General features: G+C 61.8%; 2 protein-coding genes across 7 annotated transcripts; one reads left to right on the top strand and one right to left on the bottom strand.

The window, feature by feature from the left end:
- The first annotated feature begins 1,243 nt into the window (after positions 1-1,243).
- Positions 1,244-17,705, top strand: SLC4A2 (solute carrier family 4 member 2). 2 transcript variants are annotated; one of them, XM_082398883.1, is made up of 23 exons: positions 1,244-1,430; positions 3,707-3,820; positions 5,510-5,678; positions 5,840-6,081; positions 6,162-6,280; positions 7,832-8,064; positions 8,164-8,306; positions 10,078-10,258; positions 11,602-11,737; positions 11,828-11,993; positions 12,132-12,246; positions 12,368-12,552; positions 12,685-12,910; positions 13,060-13,275; positions 13,358-13,506; positions 13,652-13,846; positions 15,217-15,477; positions 15,590-15,679; positions 15,881-16,047; positions 16,390-16,643; positions 16,741-16,910; positions 17,193-17,366; positions 17,468-17,705. In XM_082398883.1, exons 2-23 carry the CDS (start codon positions 3,770-3,772, stop codon positions 17,546-17,548), a joined length of 3,723 nt encoding a protein of 1,240 aa, XP_082255009.1. In that variant the 5' UTR covers positions 1,244-1,430; positions 3,707-3,769; the 3' UTR covers positions 17,549-17,705. The 2 variants fall into 2 exon arrangements, with proteins under 2 accessions (XP_082255009.1, XP_082255010.1); XM_082398884.1 differs by lacking the exons at positions 1,244-1,430; positions 3,707-3,820 and adding an exon at positions 4,400-4,451.
- Positions 17,706-18,129: 424 nt separating this feature from the next.
- Positions 18,130-22,469, bottom strand: FASTK (Fas activated serine/threonine kinase). Of its 5 annotated transcripts, none has more exons than XM_082399122.1 (10): positions 22,261-22,469; positions 21,043-21,525; positions 20,371-20,550; positions 20,112-20,251; positions 19,407-19,620; positions 19,146-19,305; positions 18,838-18,929; positions 18,631-18,745; positions 18,439-18,553; positions 18,130-18,346 (listed from the first exon to the last, which is right to left on the bottom strand). In XM_082399122.1, exons 1-10 carry the CDS (start codon positions 22,346-22,348, stop codon positions 18,239-18,241), a joined length of 1,695 nt encoding a protein of 564 aa, XP_082255248.1. In that variant the 5' UTR covers positions 22,349-22,469; the 3' UTR covers positions 18,130-18,238. The 5 variants fall into 5 exon arrangements, with proteins under 5 accessions (XP_082255248.1, XP_082255245.1, XP_082255244.1 ...); XM_082399119.1 differs by having other exon boundaries at positions 19,152-19,305; positions 21,043-21,465; positions 22,267-22,468; XM_082399118.1 differs by having other exon boundaries at positions 21,043-21,465; positions 22,267-22,467.
- Between the last annotated feature and the right edge of the window lie 90 nt (positions 22,470-22,559).

Consider the following 22,559-nt stretch of genomic DNA (forward strand, 5'->3'; position numbering starts at 1 on the left):
GAGCTCAGGATTGATTGGGGAATGGCTCTGAGCCATATCTTGCTGATGATGACTTCACAGGGACCAGCTGACCGCAGGGCTGGAAAGAGAGGCAGGTGTGCCCCAGTGGAGACTGGATTTACCAAACGCCAGAGACTCCTCTCTCCTGTGAGCCCCGTTTGTCGTCTCGGAGCCCACCCAACTCCAGCCTTTCGCTACACTCTGATATCCCGAGGCAAGCTGGCTGGACACTGGGGAGGGTGTCCCCGCCCCCTGCAGAGCCCGGGCCCACTGGAGTCGGCCAGGGTGTGGCCGAGGGCTGGCAGGTTGGTTACTGTCCTCAACAGACAGAAGGACAGACAGAAGCTACACTTGAAGCAGCCTTGACCTCATCCCTTAAGGAGTTGATTATAGATGTTTCTTGCGGCTTCTCTCTAATTGTCTCATGACTGCATTCTTGAGGGATGTGAACTGGATGATAACTGCCCCAAACAGCACTCCTCAGCGCCGGAACCAAAGTCGGTGCTAAACATTTGTTAATTAACTCGTTTATATCTGAACGTTTTCTGCATACACATTGCAGTGCTTCAGCCAGTGGCAGACTAAAGAAGCGAAACGTATATTCCTTATCTGGAAGAAGTTATAATTTATTAGAAAACCAGAAGTACACACAGAGATCTTTAAATGACAGGTGATGACTATGAATAGGGTTCGAGAAGGGAGGTCACCGCAGGGAATCTCTCCGAGGCAGAATTTCCCCGGTTCGTAAAGTCTAAGTCAGTTCAGGGTACTGGGCATCCACCCCCGCCATCACCCCTTTCGCGCTCCCCCCGCCTCCCGTCCCCGTCCTCCTGGCAAAGACAGGGGCTTTCTTGGAGGCACTGGGGATACTGCGGGTGGGAGGCGGGGGACGCCCGCGGCCGCGAGAGAATCTTGACCCCGATGCATTTATATTTCAACTTCCTCCGCCTCGAATCTCCTGATCATCTTTGTGCCTCCTTTTTCCTGCCTGGGATCCCCAGCATGAGGCGGGCCCCTTTCCGCCCAGAGGTGCCTAATGGGGCCCAGAGACGACGTCCCCGGGGCGCCCGTGCGGGGAAGCCCGGGGCGGCAACCTCGCAGGGCCGCGCCGAGGGACGGCCGGGGCGGCCTCCTCGGCGCTGGGCTCCCAGTGCCGCGCCGTGCCTGGGAGCGCGCCTCCGCCCCCGGGTCTCGGCCCCCACTCCGCGCCTCCCAACCCGCTGCGGCGGGGCCGCGCACGGTGCGCCAGGGGGCGCGCACGCAGGGGGCTGGCCTGCCCGTGGCGCGGGGGAAAGTTGAGTTGGGAGAAGTTGGGAGCGACGGGGGCGCGCCCCAAGGTGGGCACGGGGGAGTCGTCGGGAGCGCGCGAGGGCTCCAGAGAAGGGGGAGAGACCCCGAGACCCCTGCAGCACGAAGTCCAGAGGAAGCGGGTAAGCGGAGAGGTGGCGGAGGGGGAGGGCCAGGGCCGCGGAGGGAGGAAGGGAGGGGAAAGGAAAGGGGGGAACTCGGCACTCGGAGCTGGGAGGGAGTGGAAGTGCAGGAAAGGGCGGAGACTGGGGCGCGGGGAAGCGAGGTCTTGGGGAGAAGGATGGGGAGGCGAGAGGAGTGATTGCTGGTAGGAAGCGGGATCCAGGGTCCGCTTCTTAGAGTTCCCTAAAGCGAGGGTGCCGCGCCCCCTGCCACCAGGAGAGGGTACTCTCTGGGAGGCGCCGCCGGCCCTCCCAACTCCTGGGCGGACTCCAAGAAGACACCCCTCCCCTTTGGTCCCCTACTCTATCCTTCAGGCCCGTCCAGGGTGCCCTGCCCAGGAGTTGCCCCAAGCCTCTGCCCCCGATCTCGGGGTTGGGAGGCGGAGCCGGGAAGGGGTTGGCGGGTCAGGTCAGGACAAGGGGTCAGGCAGAAGAGGGAGCAGCTGGGTGGGGATGGGAAAGGGGAGCGCGGAGAGTTCGACCTAGCTCCTGGGGGGCTGGCTTGTCTGGGTGGGGAGCTCTGTGCTGGGTGTGGGGGGCGGCGCCGCCTGAAATCCAGGGTCCACTTTTCCCTCCTCCCTTCGCTCCCCACTCCCGCCAGGCCCACATCGAAGAGCTGTGGAATGTGCGAATTCACCTGGGGGGTGGTTAATGCCCCCCAAGGGGGTCCGGAGTGCTAATCCCTTGGGCAGGGGAGAGTTGCTAATCCTCCGGGCCGGTCGGGGCTGGTCCCCGGAATGTGCCCCCAGCCCGGATTATCGGCACCGATGCTCTGGACAGAGGCTGCTTTGTGTTCTGGGATGGTGGGGGCGGGGGCGAAGGGGGGGGCGGAGGTAAAGGGAGGAGGGGAGGATGGAGGAGCACACTGAGGGCACAGCCTGGAGCGGGGAGTGTGGCGCCGGCAGGTGCCGGCACTCCTTCCCAGAGCGGGTTTCCTCCCCCAGCACCCCTCTCCCCCGCACCAGACTTGCCCTGGCGGAGGGCCTGCTAGGGGGAGGTGAAGAGGGCAGTCAGCTGAGTTGGAAGACCGGCCAGGAATGTGTTGCTCCAGGCTCCCCACCCTGGACTGACCCCCAGACCTACATTGTTTGACCCTGCACTGACCTGTCTTACCCCCGAGTTGGCCCTAAATCCGGTAACCCCAACCCCCCAGTGACACACTGGGGAGCTTCGGTACTTTTGCCATCTCAGAGCCTTGGGTGTCCCCAGCACTGCCCCCACTAGGAATAGGTACCCCAGTTGGCACTGGTCAGGTTCCCTAACCGCAGCTCTTTTGCTGCCCTCCGCCCACGCAGTGTCCTCCCCAGACACCCCTACAGTCAGAGTCAGGAGGGCGTCAGCCCTGCCACTCAGATTTTCCTGGCCCCAGGCTTGGGGAGGGGAGGGATCGGGACTGCTCCTGAGGGCAGAACCTCAGAGTTTCTGTGCCCACCCTCCTTCTGGTCGTCACGTGCCCCTCCCCCATTATAAAGCCCTGCCGGGCTTGTCTGCGAGCCTCCCTTCCTCCCTCCCACTGAGTGAGTGGAGTTGGGCTCCTGCCCCTCCCCCAGGGAGCCTTCCCCCCCCCCCCCCCCCCCCGCCACACTTCGGGGCTGGGCTTTTTTCAGAGGAGGGGGCACATGAACAGCCCCATCGCTTGCTGTTTGGGGCTCTCTCCAGAGCTCTCTTTCTCCCTTCCTTCATCCTCCCGTCGTCTCTGCCTCAAGGGGTGTCTCACTCCCCCCAGCACAGCCCTCTCTGGTCTCAGGCCGCCTCAGCCTGCCGTGCCAGCACTGGGCCACCGCTCCCACCGCTCCCGTTTCTGGCTCGGCCTCTCCTCCCTGCTTCCTCTGTCTCCCCTCCCTGATCTCTGCTGCTTTCTCTCCAGGTCTGGGCCTTGACTCCTGTCTGCCTTTTTTTTCCCCCAGCATCTCTCACCCCCGGCTCTCTCCCCCTCACTCCGCTTAGTCCCTTGGCCCTCTGTGGCCTCCTGTGCCTCAGTCCTTGCCTCTGTCTCTCTTTGTTCCTCTCTTTTCTTCCCATAAATAACTCTCTTTGCTCCCCCCACCCTCCAAGGGCCACTCTAAGGCCTTTCATAGTCTGGGAGGATCCTGTGCAACCAGGAGACCCCTCGTGGCCAGCGGGCTTCCGTGAAGCCCCCGTGCCCTGCCCTCCCCTGGCTGTGCAATGTTGGGGTGCCCCTCCAGGCCTGGCGCCTCTCTCACACAGTGATTGCTCCTCCCCCGCCACCCCCCCAGGTTATGCCGCCGCCTTGTTGCCCTGAAAGCCGCAGCTACAGCGAGAAGGGCTAGGATTTGGCCATGAGCAGCGCCCCCCGGCGCCCCGCCTCGGGCGCAGATTCCTTCCGCACTGTGAGTATTACCCGCTGCCCCTCTGTCCCTCTCCACCATCACCCCCGGGGCTCTGGCCAGGGTGCGGGTCTGTGTCAAACAGGGGCGTGTGTGTCCGGAGAGGCCTGGGAGGGGAGCCTGTGAGGGACTTGGGAGGGGCACCGCCATCCCCGCTCTGGGCCTTGCATGGGGCGCTGGGTCTGGGACAGGTATCGGTTGGGGGGTGGGTGTCAGACAGCTTCTGGTCCTAGGGAGGGAGTTGAGGCTGTGTCCTGAAGACCTGGGTGGTTGTTTAGCCTCAGAGAGAGAGGAACTTTGGGAAGCTTGGGTCTCTAAGCCAGCGACCCCCCTCTGACTGGGTCTTAGAGGCGGCGCCAGTCTTCTGCAAGGTAGCTCTGGGCAGACCGCTGCACCCCCGGCCCCACGTGCCACTCAGCCCCGCCCCTCCTGGCCCCCACGTGGCCACCGCCCCACGTGTCCCCCTCCCCATCTTCCTGGGAAGGCTAATGATTAACCCCAGTGCCATAATCAGCCCGTTATTGGTCACTTTGGCCCAGCGGGGCACGTGACCAGGAAGAGGCGCCGGCCGGTCCCCTCCCCCTCCCTCCCGAGTTCACCCCTGCCGGCCATGGACTTCCTCCTGCAGCCTCAGGTGCGAGGGGTTCTTGACCCTCCTCCCCCCACCCCGGGCTAGCCTGCGTGCTAATTCTGGTGAGAGTGAGGCCCAGTGCCGTGGGGAGCCGGCTAGAGCTGCGGAGGTGGGCTGGGGAGAGGCAGACTCTTCACCCCTGCATCTTCTCGTGCCCAGTGTCCCTGCCACCCCCAGCTGCTCGTGACCCCACCTCCGAGACTCTCCAAGGCCCGCCCTTCTTCCCAGCCTACCTCCCCCTTGCTCTTCCTTGCTCTGGTACCCCTGCCCTTGGAGATCTCGATGCCCTTCAAGTCCAGAAGCTCTTGAGCAAATATTTAGCGGTGCCTGGAGCTGAGACGGCCGGCGGGGGGAGGGGGAGGGGTGGGGGGGGCTGGACCAAGGCCGTGGGCTGGGCGGCCGGCTGCTCAGCTAGGCTGAGCTCTCCGAAGCGCCACCACGGTCCCGCGGCTCCTGCAGTATGACTCAGGTGGGAGGAGTGAGAGTGGGGGCAGGGCGGGGCCCGCAGCGGCTGAGGGCCAGGGCTCCGGACTCAGTGCGGGTGGGCTGCCCCTGCTGCCAATGGGCTGCCCCTGCTGCCAACGGGGGCCTCTCCTCACAAGGTGGAACGCTGCATCCCCGTCCGGGAGCTGGGCTCTGGTTTGATTCAGACCAAGCCCGGGTCAGTTAGCTCCGGCGCCTGCAGAAGTTACTTTTCAGGCTCAGTCGCTGTCCCCGAGCGCAGGGGCTGCGTTCACTACTATCAGCCATGTGAACGGCCCAGATCACACACCCGACCTTGACCTGCGGGCTGGACACACGGGATTTCTGCTGAGGCTTCCAGGGCAGACACTTTCCACCTGCCCTAGAACTGACTGGAATGCGCCCAGCTGGGGTCCTGAGAGCCCGGAAGCCGGGGGCGGGCTGCTGGGGGGGTGGGTGCTGAGTCCCGAGTCCCTGGCACTCGAGGGGAGGGCAGCAGGGGGTGGTGTGTGGTGGTACTGGACTCTGCCGCTAGGCAGGGTGGGGTTTCGAGGAATGACTCCCGTGTGTGCGTTCTCACCGCCCCTTCTTCTCCACAGCCGGAGCCGGAGAGCCTGGGCCCTGCGACGCCTGGCTTCCCTGAGCAGGAGGAGGAGGATGAACTTCACCGCACCCTGGGCGTGGAGCGCTTCGAGGAGATCCTACAGGAGGCCGGGTCCCGAGGAGGGGAGGAGCCGGGCCGAAGCTACGGGGAGGCAGACTTTGAATGTGAGGGGGCTCGGGGAGGCGGGGGCGAGCGGGGGGCAGGGGTGCTCTGGCTGCCAGGATGGAGCCAGGATGGAGTCGGGGGCCTGGGGGGGGGCGCTGGGGGCCGGCCAGCTGAGCGGGGAGCCGTGCCCGCCGGCAGCCAAGTGCCCTCCTCCCTGCAGACCACCGGCAGTCCTCCCACCACATCCACCACCCGCTGTCCACCCACCTGCCTCCCGACGCCAGGCGCCGAAAGGTACCCCAGGGCCCAGGACGGAAGCCGCGCAGGCGCCCTGGAACCTCCCCGACTGGGGAGACCCCCACCATCGAGGAGGGCGAGGAAGAGGAAGATGAGACCAGTGAGGCCGAGGGGGCCCGGGCACTCACCCAGCCATCCCCTGCGTCCACACCCTCTTCCGTGCAGGTGAGCGGGGGCAGGGCTCCTGGGGATGTCTGCGGGACCCCTGGCCTGGCCTCACCTGCTCACACGGGCCCCTGTTCTAGTTCTTTCTCCAGGAGGATGAAGGTGCGGACCGGAAGGCAGAAACGACCAGTCCGTCTCCCCCTCCAATGCTGCCCCACCACGAGGCAGCTCCCCGGGCCACCAAAGGGGCCCAGACTGGGTAAGTGTCCCCAAACAGGGACCTCCCGTGCCGGCACCAGCGAGCTGAGGTGGGGAAAAAAGCAAGAGCCTTGAGGTCCTCAGACAGGTTCAGAAATCCCAGTCCTGCCACTGCGATTTGACTTTGGACGAGTCACAGTGTCTCTGAGCCTGTTTTCCCATCTATAAACCAAGAATAATAGAACTTTTCTCACAGGGTGGTAGCAGGGATTAAAGGGTGGTGTGAACGGAAGTTGAAGTATGGGTCAGCCTGGCACGGGAGAGATGTGTGGTCTAAGCCGCCTCCTCCCACCCCCTGCCATCCCCCCGCCCATGGCTTCAGGTGGAATGGCATCAAACCCCAGATCAGGGACCGGACGGGTGACCTCCAAGCACCCCCGGGACCCCAAGGGTGTGAGAGAAGTAGGAGACCCCCCCCCTTGCTCTTGGGGAGCTGCCAGTCCCCCCTGGTTGTGGTCTCATGAAATGGTATCAGAACAAGTCACTGTGCCAGACGACCTGGTTCAGGTGTAGTGTCGGTACCAGTAGGTGATTGGAGTTGGGTTGTTAGCCAGAGAAGCCTTCCTGGAAGAAATCACTTTGAACTAGGTCTCAAGGTCACTACTGTCACCTCCCTGTTGGTTTCTGGGTGCCAGGCAGTGCAAAGGACCTGGGGAAGTGAAGGGCGAGTTGCCCCTCCAGGGCGGCACAGACTGGCTGGGGAGATAGGACAGTGTGGATGGAGCTGGGTCCACGTTGGCCGTCTGCACTGGGGGCGCAGGCCTGCAGGTGGCTGGACGGCCAGGAGGAGGTGGCAGAGCCCCAGAGAGAGCACGGCGTTGGAAAAGTGGGTCAGATTTGTGGGCAGGAGTGCGAGCAGAAGCGAGGGCACGGAAGGTAGGTGTAGGTGGAGAAAGCCTGGCAGAGGAGGGACTGGTCATGGGCAGGGGATGGGGGCTTGGAGCTGTGGGAGGTGAGATGCCGGGAGAACGGTTAGGAATGGTGCGGCAGGGACAGGGACCCACTGGCAGTGGCAGAGAGAAAGGAGGCATCGCAGCTTGGGGGACAGGAGCAGAAGCTGGCATCTGTAAGGGACAGGGGTTCATATCCTCCTTATGACTGTTGGGTAGGGGTGGGGTGTCTACAGTTTCAAAGGCCCATTTCCATGTACTTTACTCCACTTGGTTAGAAACACGGGACCCTGTGAACCTCGAGTCCATTGTTAGGGGTGTGCCTGGGAGGGGAAGCAGGTCCCACTCGGGGTACTTTTCCGATTTCACTCTCCCCACACCTGGGGAGGCTGCCCTCAGCTCCACTTTGCTGCTGAGCTGATGTTCCGGGTGGCTTGTGTGATTGCTTGGGTGGCACAGCCAGTTAGTTAATGGTCAAGCCGGATTTAGATGCGGCAGTGTGCTTCCAGAATCCTCACTCTTTCACATCCGCACCTACCGAGAGTGGGGAGCGAGGAGGGGTGAGGTCCAGCGGGGTCCCCTTCCTGGGTCCCTCCTGTGTGGCTCCCGGCCGAGGGGGAGGGGCCCGCCTTCTCAGGCTCACGGCTGCTTTGTCTGTCCAGAGCCCTGGTGGAAGAGGTGGCGGCCGTGGCAAGTGTCACAGCGGGAGGTGATGACGGGGGTGCCTCTGGGCGCCCCCCGGCCAAAGCGCAGCCTGGGCACCGCAGCTACAATCTGCAGGAGAGGAGACGCATCGGGAGCATGACTGGGGCTGAGCAGGCACTGCTGCCCCGGGTCCCGACGGACGAGAGCGAGGCCCAGACGCTGGCCACGGCCGACCTAGACCTCATGAAGAGTGAGTGCTGGGCCTGGGCCAAGCCCGGAGCTGCTGGGAACGAGGGTGCGGGTAAGAGGAAGGGGCGCTTGACCCTGTCCCTCCACCCCCCGCCCACAGGTCACCGGTTTGAGGACGTTCCTGGGGTACGGCGACACTTGGTGCGGAAGAATGCCAAAGCGTCTGTGCAGAGTGGCCGGGAAGGGCGAGAGCCTGGCCCCACCCCTCGGGCCCGGCCCCGGGCCCCCCACAAGCCCCACGAGGTAACTTCTCCGCTTCACGGTCTTCCAGCATCTCCCCATCCGTCTTCTCACCACAGCCTCCGCCCCCTCTCGGACCTGCGGTAATCTCGAGCACCAGGGTTGCCATGTATGGTTTTGAAGGTTGTACACTGCACAAGACTGCGATATACACATCTTCAAACAGTGTTTTGTTTTTTTTTTTAAACAACAGCTCCTGTTTATTTATTTATTTATTTATTTAATTTATTTTTATTTATGGCTGCGTTGGGTCTTCGTTTCTGTGCGAAGGCTTTCTCTAGTTGCGGCAAGTGGGGACCACTCTTCATCACGGTGCGCGGGCCTCTCACCATCGCGGCCTCTCTTGTTGTGGAGCACAGGCTCCAGACGCACAGGCTCAGCAATTGTGGCTCACGGGATCTTCCCAGACCAGGGCTCGAACCCGTGTCCCCTGCATTGGCAGGCAGATTCTCGACCACTGCGCCACCAGGGAAGCCCCAGTGTTTTTTTTTTAATTGAAATATAGTTGATACACAATATTATGTTAGCCTCAGGTGTACAACATAACGATTCAACATTTAAACATATTACCAAATGTGTACTACGGTAAGTCTAGTAGCCGTCTGTCCCCAGTTATTACGGTATTACCTGCTGTTGCTGGTGTGGGCCTCACAGTTCTGGTTCACATCTTAGACAGGTCGGCTTCTCTTTCATGCCCATTTGCTGGCAGCTGGCAGCGAGGTGTTTGAGGACCGTTTGGGCCAGAGGCAGCTCTGTGGAGCAGCGCGTTTCATTTTTCAGAATCCAGTCACCTCTGTGCTCATCCAGCCCTCCCATAACCTGTGAGGATGACGGCCCAGGCGGCATCAGCCATAAATCAGGGGCAGTGAGTGGTCAAGGCCACTCAGTTGCTTAGCGACGTTGCCCACCTTAGACTCCAGGGCTCTGGTCCTGAATCCTGACCCTTGCAGTGGATGTTTTTGGCAACCTTTTTATTGCGGTCGAACAGACACAGTAAAGCACATTCGGGTTGAGCGTACAGCTCTGTGACACTTTGCACATGTAAATACCTGGCCAACCCTACCTAGATCTAGGACATTTCCCACACTCAGAAAGTTCCTTCAGGCCTCTGCCTAGTCACCACCCTCAGAGGTGACCGCTCTGCGGTCACTCTCAATTAGTTTTGCCAGTTCTTGAATGCATATAAATGAATCCTACAGAATTCCAATGTAGGACTTCCCTGGTGGTCCAGTGGTTAATACTCCTCACTTCCCATGGATTCGATCCCTGGTCAGGGAAGTTCCGCATGCTGCGTGCCGAGGCCAAAAAAAAAAAAAAAAATTCCAGTTTGTGTGTGTGTGTGTGTGTGTGTGTGTGTGTGTGTGTGTGTAGTGACCATTCATCAGACAGTTACTAAGAGTCATATACTGTGCTAAATGTCTTGTATACTTTTTCTTTTAGCCCTCATTAGAGCCCTTTTTTTATTATTATTATTATTGTAGTTCAGTTGCTTTACAATGTTGTGTTAGTTTCAGGTGTACAGCAAAGTGATTCAGTTATACATACATACATATCTATTTTTTTCAGATTCTTTTCCCTTATAGGTTATTATAAAATATTGAGTCTAGATCCCTGTGCTATACGTTAGGTCCCTGTGCTATACACTAGTAATGGGGGTGGTATTACTCCCATTTTACAGACGAGGGACAGTCTCAGATGGGTTAATAACTCGCCCAGGCTCCATGCCTGTGCCCTGTGCCCTCCGTCCTGCCATGCCCTCTCATCTCACCCCAAGGTGTTTGTGGAACTGAATGAGTTGCTGCTGGACAAAAACCAGGAGCCCCAGTGGCGGGAGACGGCGCGCTGGATCAAGTTCGAGGAGGATGTGGAGGAGGAGACGGAGCGCTGGGGGAAGCCCCACGTGGCCTCCCTCTCGTTCCGCAGCCTCCTGGAGCTGCGCCGGACCCTGGCCCACGGTAACCCACACCCCACCCCCTGCCCATCATCGCCCCAGGAGCTCCCCTTGCCCGCCGAGCCCGTTCTCTGAGGACCACATGGTCCCACATTTGTCTTGAGCAACAGGGTGTGTAATGTCACCAGAGCCCAGGAGGGAGCATCTCCTGTCATGATATCACCTCTCACGATGCCTGCCGTTCCTCGGGCTCTGTCACCGGGTGACTGCAGGGCAGGACTGACCCTCCTCTCTTGTCTGGCATCTTCAGCAAGCAGCTTCTCTAAGTGATATTTTCAGATAACGGAAGCTGGTATGTTTTGGATGCTACAATGTTGTCAAACAGTTTTGGTGGAACGCTTTCTGAAATTCTAGAGATTCTGGGGAATGTGACCTAACCTGTAGTAGGGCTGTGTACACTTGACTGCATGAGCACGGATGCAGGATTCGCGAGCTCTGTGTCTGATGTTCTGCTGTTTGCTTGTTTCCTCCTTCCTGTTGGGGAATCGCGCCCAGTTGCTGTCAGCAGGCCTGCTTCTAAGCAGCTGAGGACTCAGAAACCTGCTGTCAGAATTATTTCCAAACTAGCAGAAACTAACTAGGCTCTGAGTGAGGCTTGAGGGCTTGGGGTAAGCTGCCAGAATGCGGGTGCTTTATCGCCAGGCTTTGCGATCTCGGTTTTGGCTGCTCGGGGGGGGGCCTTCGGTTCTGTTTGTTCTTTAGTTCTGTGTTCCTGTGAGTTGACCTTGACGGAAAAATGACCTGGTGGCTTTTGAAAGGACCTTCATTTCTATATGAAATGGCAGCTCAGAGCAGTGACGGGGTGGAGAGATCTAGAAACTGTCCTTGAGCAGCTGCTGGACTTGGAGGGGGACGTCTTCAGATGGCTCCAGGGCTGCCACGGGGACGAGGCCACAGACCGGCTGTGTCGTGCTCCAGAGGGCAGAACTAGGACCCTAGAGTGAAGTCAGAGGAGGCAGCTCACTCAGAGGAGGCACTTGGTGGCAGTGGAGAGCAGTCTAGGCCGAGTGGGTGGCCCGGGGCACTTCAGGCTGCGTGCTTCCCGGAAGGGGCATCTGGGCAGGGCCCGGCCCCGGTAGCCTCTCTGATGGCTGGGGTTCCCTGGCCTCTGCTGAGCCCCACAGCATTCCTGCGGGGAGAGGGGGGTTGGAAGAAATGGGTCAGAGAGGCCGTGTGACTTGGGCCTCGGGCGGAGCTGGGCCCTGCTCACTGATTCCTCGGCTGGTGCTACATCCCTGGGCCACACTTACTTGGCTTCCCTCGCTCCCGCTCTCCCTCCCTCCCTCCCATCTCCGCCCTTGCGTCTTGCCTGGGGATGAGGGCCCCTCCGGGTTGTCCTTATTCCAGGGGCTGTGCTCTTGGACCTGGACCAGCAGACCCTGCCTGGCGTGGCCCACCAGGTGGTGGAGCAGATGGTCATCTCTGACCAGATCAAGGCCGAGGACAGAGCCAACGTGCTGAGGGCCCTGCTGCTGAAACACAGGTGAGGCACCGCCCGCCGCACCCTGCCCGCCCGCCTGTGCCCAGCGCCGGCCGCCGGCCCCTCCTCACCTCCTGCCTGCTGCCCCACCAGCCACCCGAGTGACGAGAAGGACTTCTCCTTTCCCCGCAACATCTCGGCCGGCTCCCTGGGCTCCCTGCTGGGGCATCACCACGGCCAGGGGGCCGAGAGCGACCCCCACGTCACCGAGCCTCTCATTGGAGGCGTTCCCGAGACCCGGCTGGAGGTGGAGCGAGAGGTGAGGGGAGAAAGTGACCCTGCCTGGGTCAGGTCCGGCCGCCACCGCGGCTGCGGGACCACGAGCGAGTCGGGCAGGAACGTGCGGGGCCGGGGGTGGGGGGTGGCCAGGCTGAGCTCTGCTCTCCTGCATCCCCAGCGTGAGCTGCCTCCTCCAGCTCCTCCGGCTGGTATCACCCGCTCCAAGTCCAAGCATGAGCTGAAGCTTCTGGAGAAGATCCCTGAGAACGCCGAGGCTACGGTGGTCCTTGTGGGTATGTGGGGCGAGCTCGGGGGGCAGGGTGCGGGTGGCCGGGCCTGCCTCGGTGGCGCCCCTGCGCTGGGGGCCGGGAGGCGACCGGTGTTCCCGCGCCCATGCCGGCTGCACGCCCCCAGGCTGCGTGGAGTTCCTCTCCCGCCCCACCATGGCCTTCGTGCGGCTGCGGGAGGCAGCGGAGCTGGACGCGGTGCTGGAGGTGCCGGTGCCCGTGCGCTTCCTCTTCCTGCTGCTGGGCCCGAGCAGCGCCAACATGGACTACCACGAGATCGGCCGCTCCATCTCCACCCTCATGTCCGACAAGGTCAGCCGCCGCCCGGCCGGGCCTCGTGCCCCAGAGCCCACTTGGGATGCCCCCACCCAGCTCGCCCAGCCTGGCCCCAGGCCCCCCGGCCCTCGTCCCGTGTCCTCACTAGCCCCGGTCCCGCTTTGGCAGCAATTCCACGAGGCCGCCTACCTGGCAGACGAGCGGGAGGACCTGCTGACGGCCATCAACGCCTTCCTGGACTGCAGCGTGGTGTTGCCGCCCTCGGAGGTGCAGGGCGAGGAGCTGCTGCGATCCGTTGCCCACTTCCAGCGCCAGATGCTCAAGAAGCGAGAGGAGCAGGGCCGGCTGCTGCCCCCGGGGGCCGGGCTGGAGCCCAAGTCAGCCCAAGATAAGGGTACGGGCCAGTGCAGGCCGGGGGCCAGGTCCGGGCTGCAGGCTTGGGGGTTGGGGTTTAGGCTGGAGGGTGGCCTGTTGTACGCGGAGGAGAGCGGGACGGGAGGAAGAGGGCAGTGACGGGTGCCCTGATGGAGGCCCGGGTTGCAGCGCTCCTGCAGATGGTAGAGGCGGCAGGTGCGGTGGAAGACGATCCCCTTCGGCGGACAGGCCGGCCTTTTGGGGGCTTGATCCGAGATGTGCGGCGCCGCTATCCCCACTACCTGAGCGACTTCCGAGACGCGCTCGACCCCCAGTGCCTGGCCGCCGTCATCTTCATCTACTTCGCGGCCCTGTCTCCTGCCATCACCTTCGGGGGGCTGCTGGGTAAGGAGAGGCTTCGGGTCGGGGCGGGGAGCGCACGGGTGCCCCCGGCCGCCAGCCCCTGAGCTGGCTCCTGCCGCCCTAGGAGAGAAGACGCATGACCTGATTGGAGTATCGGAGCTGATCATGTCCACGGCAATCCAGGGCGTGATCTTCTGCCTGCTGGGGGCCCAGCCGCTGCTGGTGATCGGCTTCTCGGGGCCCCTGCTGGTCTTCGAGGAAGCCTTCTTCTCGGTGAGGGGCCACGGGCTACCCGGGCTGGTTCTTCCTGCCCCGCTCAGCTCCCCGTCCTCCTCCCCGAACACTCCCACCCCCCCCACTCCCCGCCACCCTGTTAGCCCGCCCTGGGCTCCGAATCTGACTGCCCACCCCGCCCCAGTTCTGCAGCAGCAACAACCTGGAGTACCTGGTGGGCCGCGTGTGGATTGGCTTCTGGCTGGTGCTCCTGGCCTTGCTCATGGTGGCCCTGGAGGGGAGCTTCCTGGTGCGCTTCGTCTCCCGCTTCACCCAGGAGATCTTCGCCTTCCTCATCTCCCTCATCTTCATCTACGAGACCTTCTACAAGCTGGTTAAGGTGGGTGGGTCCGACGGGACCTGGCCCAGGAGGGGCCAGGCTTTGGGACTGGAGGAAGCCGGGGGCGTCCTGCCCCTTTGTTCTCCAAGCGTGAGGCCCGGCTGCCCCACGGAGCCACAGAACCTAGGCTGGTCCTTCCTCCTGCCCCCACCCCCTCCCCGCTCTCCCTCCCTCCCTCCCTGTCACCAACATATACACCAGAGCTTCAGATCAGTCTTAAAGACTCACGTTTTGTTTTGTTTTTTAACTTGCAAATACATTCTTGCAAAAGTAGTACACATGCTTCACAGCATATGAGACGTATATTTCACAGTATCTTCTGTGAAATAAATTTTCAAAAATTTAAGATGTGAAAAGGGGGATCCTTATGAGCTTCCTTTGCAATTATTTCATTACCTGTGAGGCTGAATATCTAGGTGGATGACTCACGTATTTTTTTTTTTCTCACGTATTTTTAATAACGAAGGTAATATGTGCTTTTGTTTTTATTGTTTTTTGAATAACTTTATTTATTTATTTATTTTTGGCCGCACTGGGTCTTTGTTGCTATGCGCGGGCTTTCTCTAGTCGTGGCGAGCGGGGGCTACTCTTCGTTGTGGTGCGCGGGCTTCTCACTGCGGTGACTTCTCTTGTTGCAGAGCACGGGCTCCAGGTGCGCGCGCTTCAGTAGTTGTGGCCCGCGGGCTCTAGAATGCAGGCTCAGTAGTTGTGGCGCATGGGCTTAGTCGCTCCGCAGCATGTGGGATCTTCCCGGACCAGGGCTCGAACCCGTGTCCCCTGCGTTGGCAGGTGGATTCTTAACCACTGTGCCAGCAGGGAAGTCCCTGTGCTTTTGTTAAAGCGGCGAACAATCCAGAATGTCAAAGGGAAAGGCCCGCAAGATGACAGACAGGGTCACAGTCTGGGCATCAGACCCATGTCTGCGTCTGTGTCAGGATCAGGAGAAGATGTGCCCCCAAGGTCCACCACGCTCCCTGTGTTGCTCCTCCAGGCCTGGCTGGAGCCTCGTTTGCAGCTGCTTTCCCGCATTAGACCAACCCCTCTCTCTCTTTTTTTTTTTTTTAATTTTTTGGCCACGCCGGGTGGCATGTGGGATCTTAGTTCCCTGACCAGGGATCAAACCCGCACGCCCCCTGCATTGGAAGCTCAGTCTTAACCACTGGACCGCCAGGGAAGTCCCAGACCAGCCCCTCTCTTAACTCCTAGTTGTCTTGTGCTCACATCTTGTCACCTGGGTCATTTTCTTAATCAAGACAAGCTCCTTGAGGGCAGGCCAGCCACCCCCAGCCCCCACCTGTCCCACTCCGCACATAGCTGAGTCCCGGATGTCTCACCAGTTAAGCTGATAGAATCCTTTGTCCTCTCCCCAGATCTTCCAGGAACATCCCCTCCACGGCTGTTCGGTCTCCAACAGCTCCGAGGCCGACAGTAGCGAGAACGCCACGTGGGCTGGGGCAGGAGCAGGAGCTGCGCTGGGGCCGAGGAATGAGAGCTCAGCCGGGCCGTCCAGGCAGGGGAGGCCCCGGGGCCAGCCCAACACCGCCCTGTTGTCGCTGGTGCTCATGGCTGGCACCTTCTTCATCGCCTTCTTCCTGCGCAAATTCAAGAACAGCCGGTTCTTCCCTGGCCGGGTGTGTGAGCTGGCAGGCCCGAGGGAGGCGAGATCTGGGGGCAGGAAGGGGGCGACTCGGAGTTAGGGCCGGAGCGAGGCGTGGGGCCTCTGAGCGTGGTGCTCGCCCGCAGGTACGGCGAGTGATCGGGGACTTTGGGGTACCCATCGCGATCCTCATCATGGTGCTCGTGGATTACAGTATTGAGGACACCTATACCCAGGTACGGCGGAGCGCACGCAGCAGTGAGGCGGTGCTGGACTCTGGATGTTCCCCTCCAGGCCCCCAAGTCCAGAGCTGCCTCTAAACTGGGCAGACACCAGGCCTTTCCCACAGCGCGCCCTCAGCGTCCACCCTGCCCAGTGCAGCTCAGGGCACTCCCTCCAAGGTTCACCCGCCCCCGGCCCCACCCTCTGCCCCGCAGAAGCTGAGCGTGCCCAGCGGATTCTCAGTGACGGCCCCAGAGAAGCGGGGCTGGGTCATCAACCCCCTGGGGGAGCACAGCTCCTTCCCCGTGTGGATGATGGTCGCCAGCCTGCTGCCCGCCATCTTGGTCTTCATCCTTATCTTCATGGAGACACAGATCACCACGTGAGTGGTCCTGGCAGAGGCGGGGTGCTGTGCAGACGGGGACGACCTGCTGCGTGGAGGGGCTGGAGCCCCCAGCAGGCTGGCTGCTGGAGTTTACTTTGTAGGCAGCAGAAAATCCCACTGACGTTTGCTCGGACGGGCACAGTACGGGCTGGAAGCTGTCCAGGAGGGTGGGGAGGGCCAGATAGGACTCAGTTCCGTGATGGAACCCTCGCCCTGACGGAAGAGGCAGGGACCATCAGGTTCCAAAAACGGACGGAGGTGGCTGACCGGGCACTCTGGAAAGACACAGTTGTCTGCCGAGCTGGGCCCGGGGCTCAGTGCGTGCCTGTCTCCACTCAGGCTGATCATCTCCAAGAAGGAGCGCATGCTGCAGAAGGGCTCCGGCTTCCACCTGGACCTGCTGCTCATCGTGGCCATGGGCGGCATCTGTGCCCTCTTTGGCTTGCCCTGGTTGGCTGCTGCCACTGTCCGCTCCGTCACGCATGCCAACGCGCTGACTGTCATGAGCAAGGCTGTGGCTCCCGGGGACAAGCCCAAGATCCAGGAGGTCAAGGAGCAGCGGGTGACGGGGCTGCTGGTCGCCCTGCTTGTGGGTACGTCCACCTCTTGCGCCCAGCCTTCCCGGAGGGGTCTTGGGGCCACTGGGGTGGAGAGCCCTGGGGCCAGCTGTTCCTTCTCCTCCTCCCCCAGGCCTCTCCCTGGTCATCGGAGATCTGCTCCGGCAGATACCCCTGGCTGTGCTCTTCGGGATTTTCCTGTACATGGGAGTTACCTCCCTTAACGGGATCCAGTTCTATGAGCGGCTGCACCTGTTGCTCATGCCACCCAAACACCACCCAGACGTCACCTACGTCAAGAAGGTGAGACCCAGCTCGGAAGGGCCCCATGCCTCTGCCCCCTCCTGGTCTGTGTGGGTCACTCTCCAGCCCCCCATCTGCCCACTCTGGCCAGCCGCCATTCAGCCTGTGCAGACCCGTCTCCGGTAAGCACCCAAGAAGGTGCTTCCGTCCCACCCCCGTGGGGGGGAGAGGGGTCATCGTCCTCTGGATGTGGCGGGCCTGGATGGCCCTCCGGGGACCGGGGCGCTCGAGGCTGGAGAGAAGCCTGGGCTCACCTGTCTTGCCCTGCACCGCCCCACCCAGGTTCGGACCCTCCGTATGCACCTGTTCACAGCCCTGCAGCTGCTCTGCCTGGCCGTGCTCTGGGCCGTCATGTCCACGGCTGCCTCCCTGGCCTTCCCCTTCCTCCTCCTTCTCACGGTGCCGCTCCGCATGCTGGTGCTCACCCGCATCTTCACCGAGCGAGAGATGAAATGCGTAAGCCTTTCGCGCCTCTCCCCAGCCCCACCGGCCCCCTCCGTGGTCTCGCCAAGAGGTCGTGCTCAGCACCAACCTCCCCGACTCTGTCCCTACCACAGCTGGATGCTAACGAGGCAGAGCCGGTGTTTGATGAGCGGGAGGGTGTGGACGAGTACAATGAGATGCCCATGCCTGTGTAGCTGCTGCCGGGATGGACAGCCGAGGGACAGACGGACAGAGGGAACAGGGGCTGGGGGGTGCTCTCCCCGTCCTCTTCCCTCCTCATTTTTATTTAAGTGAATAATTTAAAGTCCCCTTACCAGCCCCCCCGCAATAAAGTGCTTCGGCCCCCACCTATCCCCGGCCTTCTGTGTGTGTGTGTGTGTGTGTGTGTGTGTGTGTGTGTGTGTGTGTGTGTCAGCCAGGTATGAATGGAAGAGAGGTGGCGGAATCCAGCCCACTTCGGCCCCCACCTATCCCCAGCCATGTGTGTGCGTGTGTGTCTGTGTGTGTGTCAGCCAGGTATGAATGGAAGAGAGGTGGCGGAATCCAGCCCACCTCGGCCCCCACCTATCCCCGGCCGTGTGTGTGTGTGTGTGTGTGTGTGCGCGTGCCAGGTATGAATGGAAGAGAGGTGGCGGAATCCAGCCCACCTCGGCCCCCACCTATCCCCGGCCGTGTGTGTGTGTGTGTGTGTGTGTGTGTGTGTGTGCGCGTGCCAGGTATGAATGGAAGAGAGGTGGCGGAATCCAGCCCACTCTGTCCCAGAAACGAGATGTGCAACGGGGAAGGAAAGGGACTTTAATGACAAATCAAAGCAGAAGGAGCCAAAGTGCAAACTGTCCACCCCCCAATGGGGGGGGTGCCATCCTGAACCCGTGTGCACGCCCTCACCCCCCTTCAGGCCCCCAGCGGAGGCCCAGGGCCTGGAGCTTCTGCCTCAGGTAGCTCTTGAGCTGGGGCAGGCCTCTCTGTGACTCCAGTTCCTCGAAGGGTAGCTGCAGGGGGAGAGGGTAGCAGGTTACCCCAGGGCCTGGCCGGCCGGGGGAGGGGTACTAGCTGAGTGTGTGGGCGTGGGGAGGGCTCTCACCGGCAGGAGCTGGTAGCCCATCAGGCCCAGATGCCGCTCCCGCAGGGCCCGTGAGCCCAGCAGCACTCTGCCATCCCGGCAGAAATGCCAGCGTTCCCGCAGCATCAGTACCACCCTGGAGGAGAAGTAAGTGACTGGCTCAGAGTCGCCATCTACGAAGGCAGGCGAGGCTCTCCCACCCTCTTCCCTTACCTTTGGGCAGGGTCGCGGGTTGTGTAGGGACAGGACCGGGGAGGATACGGTAGGAAGGGGTCCTGGGTTCTCACGGGGAGCACAGCACCAGAGCTGCTGACACAGAGCAGGAAGTCTGCAGGGCATGGAGAGAAAGAGCCGCTGGCCTTCAGCGGAGGCTCCGTGTCCTGGCGAGCCTGGCGAGCCACTGGCCCACCCGGAGCTCACCTGTGCAGTAGCCTGGAGGCACGGTCAGGTCCTGCCGATACTTCTCCTCCCCCAGCAGCTGGCGCAGCCCCTCGGCTACTATATCCTTGTGACTGAGGGGGAGAGGAACACCGGCATCAGGAAGGCCCCCAAGACACTCGTTCTAGCTCCCTCCCGCCGAGTTCCACGCCCCAGGGAAATGCCTCTGCTGCTCCGCTTTCCGACTGCCTAGGGCGCAGCAGCACACACAGTACACGGTCCCCCAGCTTTGCCTACCCCGTGCTGCTTGCGGGCCGCTCCCCTCCCCTCCCCAAAGCTGCCCCATCCACCTGTACTTGCAACGGGCACGGTCGGTGATGAGTGGCTGGGGGAAGATGGGCACTTGTTGCCTTCGGGGAAGGCGGGGACCCCGATATCCTGGGAGCTCCAGCTCCACGGCCGTGTCTAGCAGGGAGAGGTAGCGCCGCACAATCAGGGCGTGAGGGGTGCCTGCAGGAAAGCAGGACAAGGCTGACGGGGTTGCAGACCCCCACCCTGCTTCCCCTGCCCACTGGCTCCCCGGGACCCAGCCAGCCCTCCAGTCTGCGCACCACTGATGTGGCTGATGAAACCTGGGGAAAAAACAAAGTGCAGGGCTCGGAAGGGCAGGCACCGCAGCTGGCACAGTGACATCAAGATGTTGACAGTTGCCAGGGGGGCCACCCCTGCTTCCCGAGCCAGGATCCTCTCAAGGCAGGGCATAAACTGCTGTTCCAGAGGCAGGTAGTTCAGTCGCCCAAAGGGCAGGACCAGCTTCTGTACCACCTGTGGGGCAAGAGCAGCCCATCACCCAGCGTGAAATGGCTCTCCAGTACTCTTTCCAAGCTGAACCTCAGGGAGGCTTGGCCTGCAAGCTTACAGCATCACCATAAAGGCAAAACAGTCCCTCTACATACACACCAGCAGCGCAACTGCGTAAGCACTGCTTGAGCTCCACGTGATTAGTCTTCAAACAAGCAGAGGAGACGTGGCTGTGGGTTCCGTCCCTGAAGACTTAGCAGAGTGGGATCAACCAAGCTAAGACAGGGGCTAAGAGTGGAGAAGTGCAGACAACCAGGCATACACGCTGGGGAGCTGGACAAGCCAGCGAGGGTGTGAGCAAAGGTGGAACCCCACGGGAGAGAGCAGAGAGCCTAACTGGGTTGTCTGCTGCAGACAGAAGCAGCCAATCAAGCTGGATGGGGGTTAGGCCCGCCAGGGTGTCTGAGGATGGGATGAGTAGGAGAGGAGCGTGGGAAGGTGGGAGGTAATCCCACCTTGCTGTTGAGCTGGGCTTCCTGCGCCACCAGGAAGTGGGCAATGGCTTCCAGAAGCTGGGGCTCCCGCAACCGGTGGCGGGCCAAGTGCTGGGCCAGGAGCACCATCACGTGGGGCGTCAGATCCTCCGGCCTGGCCTCTGCGAAGAACAGCCCGTCACGCCGGACCCTCAGGCCAGCCCTCAACTAGACTCCACCAGACTCCACCTGCCTCCGCCTCAGCTCCCCTCCCCCCGCGAACCTTAACCCCCTCCAGCACCTGCCAGGCTGCGGATCAGGTGCTGCTGCGGATGCCGCTGGACACGGGGGCAGCTCAGAGCAGCTTCCAACCTTAGCCCGCCACGAAGGACAGGCTGCAGAGGGCGAGGCGGCTTCGGAGGGAGGCGGAACCTTTGCTCCTGCTCCAGGGCACACACCAGGGGCCCATCTGATGGGAAGCCTGAGAAGGAGAGGGTCAGAGGAGGCAGTCCTAGCAACAGCGAGTTGCTCTGCTCTGCTCTGCTCCAGTCCTGGAGTTCAGTTAATGAATTCCCAATCCTTCTCATCTGTCTTCTGGGCTGGAAGGTTTGCTACAGAGCACGTGGAAACACTAGGGAAATGTGAGATACCACGTGAACTAAGGTATCAGAACAGTCTGTGGGGAAGGCCTTATACAAAGGCGGCAAGTGAGTTCTCATCTCTTGCCAGTGGTAACAAATTGCAGGTGCTTCCTAGAGCGCTGTATTAGAAGGGACCTGGGGTGGCACCCTAGCTAAGCTGCAACACCTGCTGCTTGACTCGTGATGTCTGCCATGGATGCAGCAGCAAGTGTGGCGGCGTATGTGCCGTTCCTGGCAAGCCCGAGAGGTGGGTTCTGTCAGCGATCTCGGGTCTTCTGCTGTTTCTCTATTCTTCCGTTAACGCCCACCCACCCCCCAGACACCGTCCTCACCAAGTAAGACTGCAAGGTGCAGACACACGTGGATGGTGTGAATGTCAAAGGAGGGGCAGTTTCGGATGATGAGCTGACTCAAGTCCTGCAGTGTGGCCTGCTCCACAGGAGGGGGTCGTGGCTGAGACCCCAAGAGCTGGCCCAGGCGACGGAGTGCCACAGGGTAGTGGTGGGCGCGCACCTTGGTGGGGTTCTGGCCCAGCCAGCGCAGCAGCTCCCCAGGGCTCCTCGCCTGTTCCAGAAGCCGCTGCAACCCCTGCACAGGGCCTGCATGGGGGGCTCCTCCAGGAGGCCGGTCTCCCCATTTGCTGGGCCCCAGACAGTAGGGCTGTACTGGTGAGAGCAGCAGCAGGCCAGACAGCCGAGCACTGGAGGCCTGGGCAGAGAGCAGGACTCGAAGCATGGAGTTGGGTGATGGAGACCCTGAGGGGTGGCCCAGAAAAGGGGGTGAGGTATTCTCCAATGGTGAGAAAGACCAGCTATCTACTCCTCACCTCGCTCCCCATCCGGTGGAGCCTGGGGTCAGAGCAACCCTGACTCGTGTTCACCCTTCTTTGTGACTGACTGCTCTGCTCCTCTTCCCAACCCGCCCCTCTCTGCCTTCTTCCATCCTTTGAAACAGCAATCGTAATCCTTCAGTGTGCTCAGCGTAGGGATATTTACAAAGCAATTCCACATGCATTATCGCCTCTCGTCCTCCTTACAGGCCTATGAGGAGGGAGGCAGGGCTGGCATTACCTCGATTTCACAGGTGGAGAAACCAAGGCCCCGAGAGGCGAGGGGGTTACGTTAAGCCCGAGGTCACGAATCTGGTTAGTGGTCGCGCCCAGCCTGGAGCCCAGCTCGCCGCGACGATACGCCCTCCCGACCACCTCCCCCTCCCGCAGGAGGCGGCGGCGGCACGGAGGGTGGAGCGCGGGCTCCGCAGCCGGACGGTCCTGGCTTCCATGCTGGGTGCTCCCACTTACCAGCTGCGTGACCTTGGACAAGTGGTTTCGTCTCTCTGCCCAAGCCTCCTCGCCCGTGAAACGAGAACGCAGGGCCCACCTTGGAGGGCGCCCGTGGAGCCCGAGGGCGCAGCTTTGCCAGGGCGCGGAGTCGGCGGTGTCAGGGCCCCCCCCCCCAACGCCCACCCGGCCCGGGGATGCCAGGAGACCGTGGGCACAGTCGCCAACACAACTCCCGCCGCCCTCCCGCGGCCCGCCCCGCAGGCACCACCCCTACATGGCTCCCCAGGCCCCGCGCAGATCGCTCCCTCAGTCGGTCTCGGGGCCCGGGGGCCGAGCTCCCCCCGCGGCCTCCTCATCGGGGGGCCACCGAGTCCGCCATCTTCCCAGCAGCCCCCGGATCGCCGCCCAGACGCCAACCGCGGCACAGTCCTCGGCCAGCAAAGACGTGGCTCCCGTCAGTCCCCGCGCGCCAGGTCGCCGCGCGCCCCGCCCCCTGCTTCCGGGAAGCTGCGCGCGCGGCGATGGGGCGGGGCCGGGGCGGGGCCAAAGGGCTAGCGGCTGAGGCTG

This window comes from Balaenoptera borealis, assembly GCF_965194805.1.
Source record: "Balaenoptera borealis genome assembly, chromosome: 7".
In the NCBI taxonomy this organism is placed as follows: Eukaryota; Metazoa; Chordata; class Mammalia; order Artiodactyla; family Balaenopteridae; genus Balaenoptera; species Balaenoptera borealis.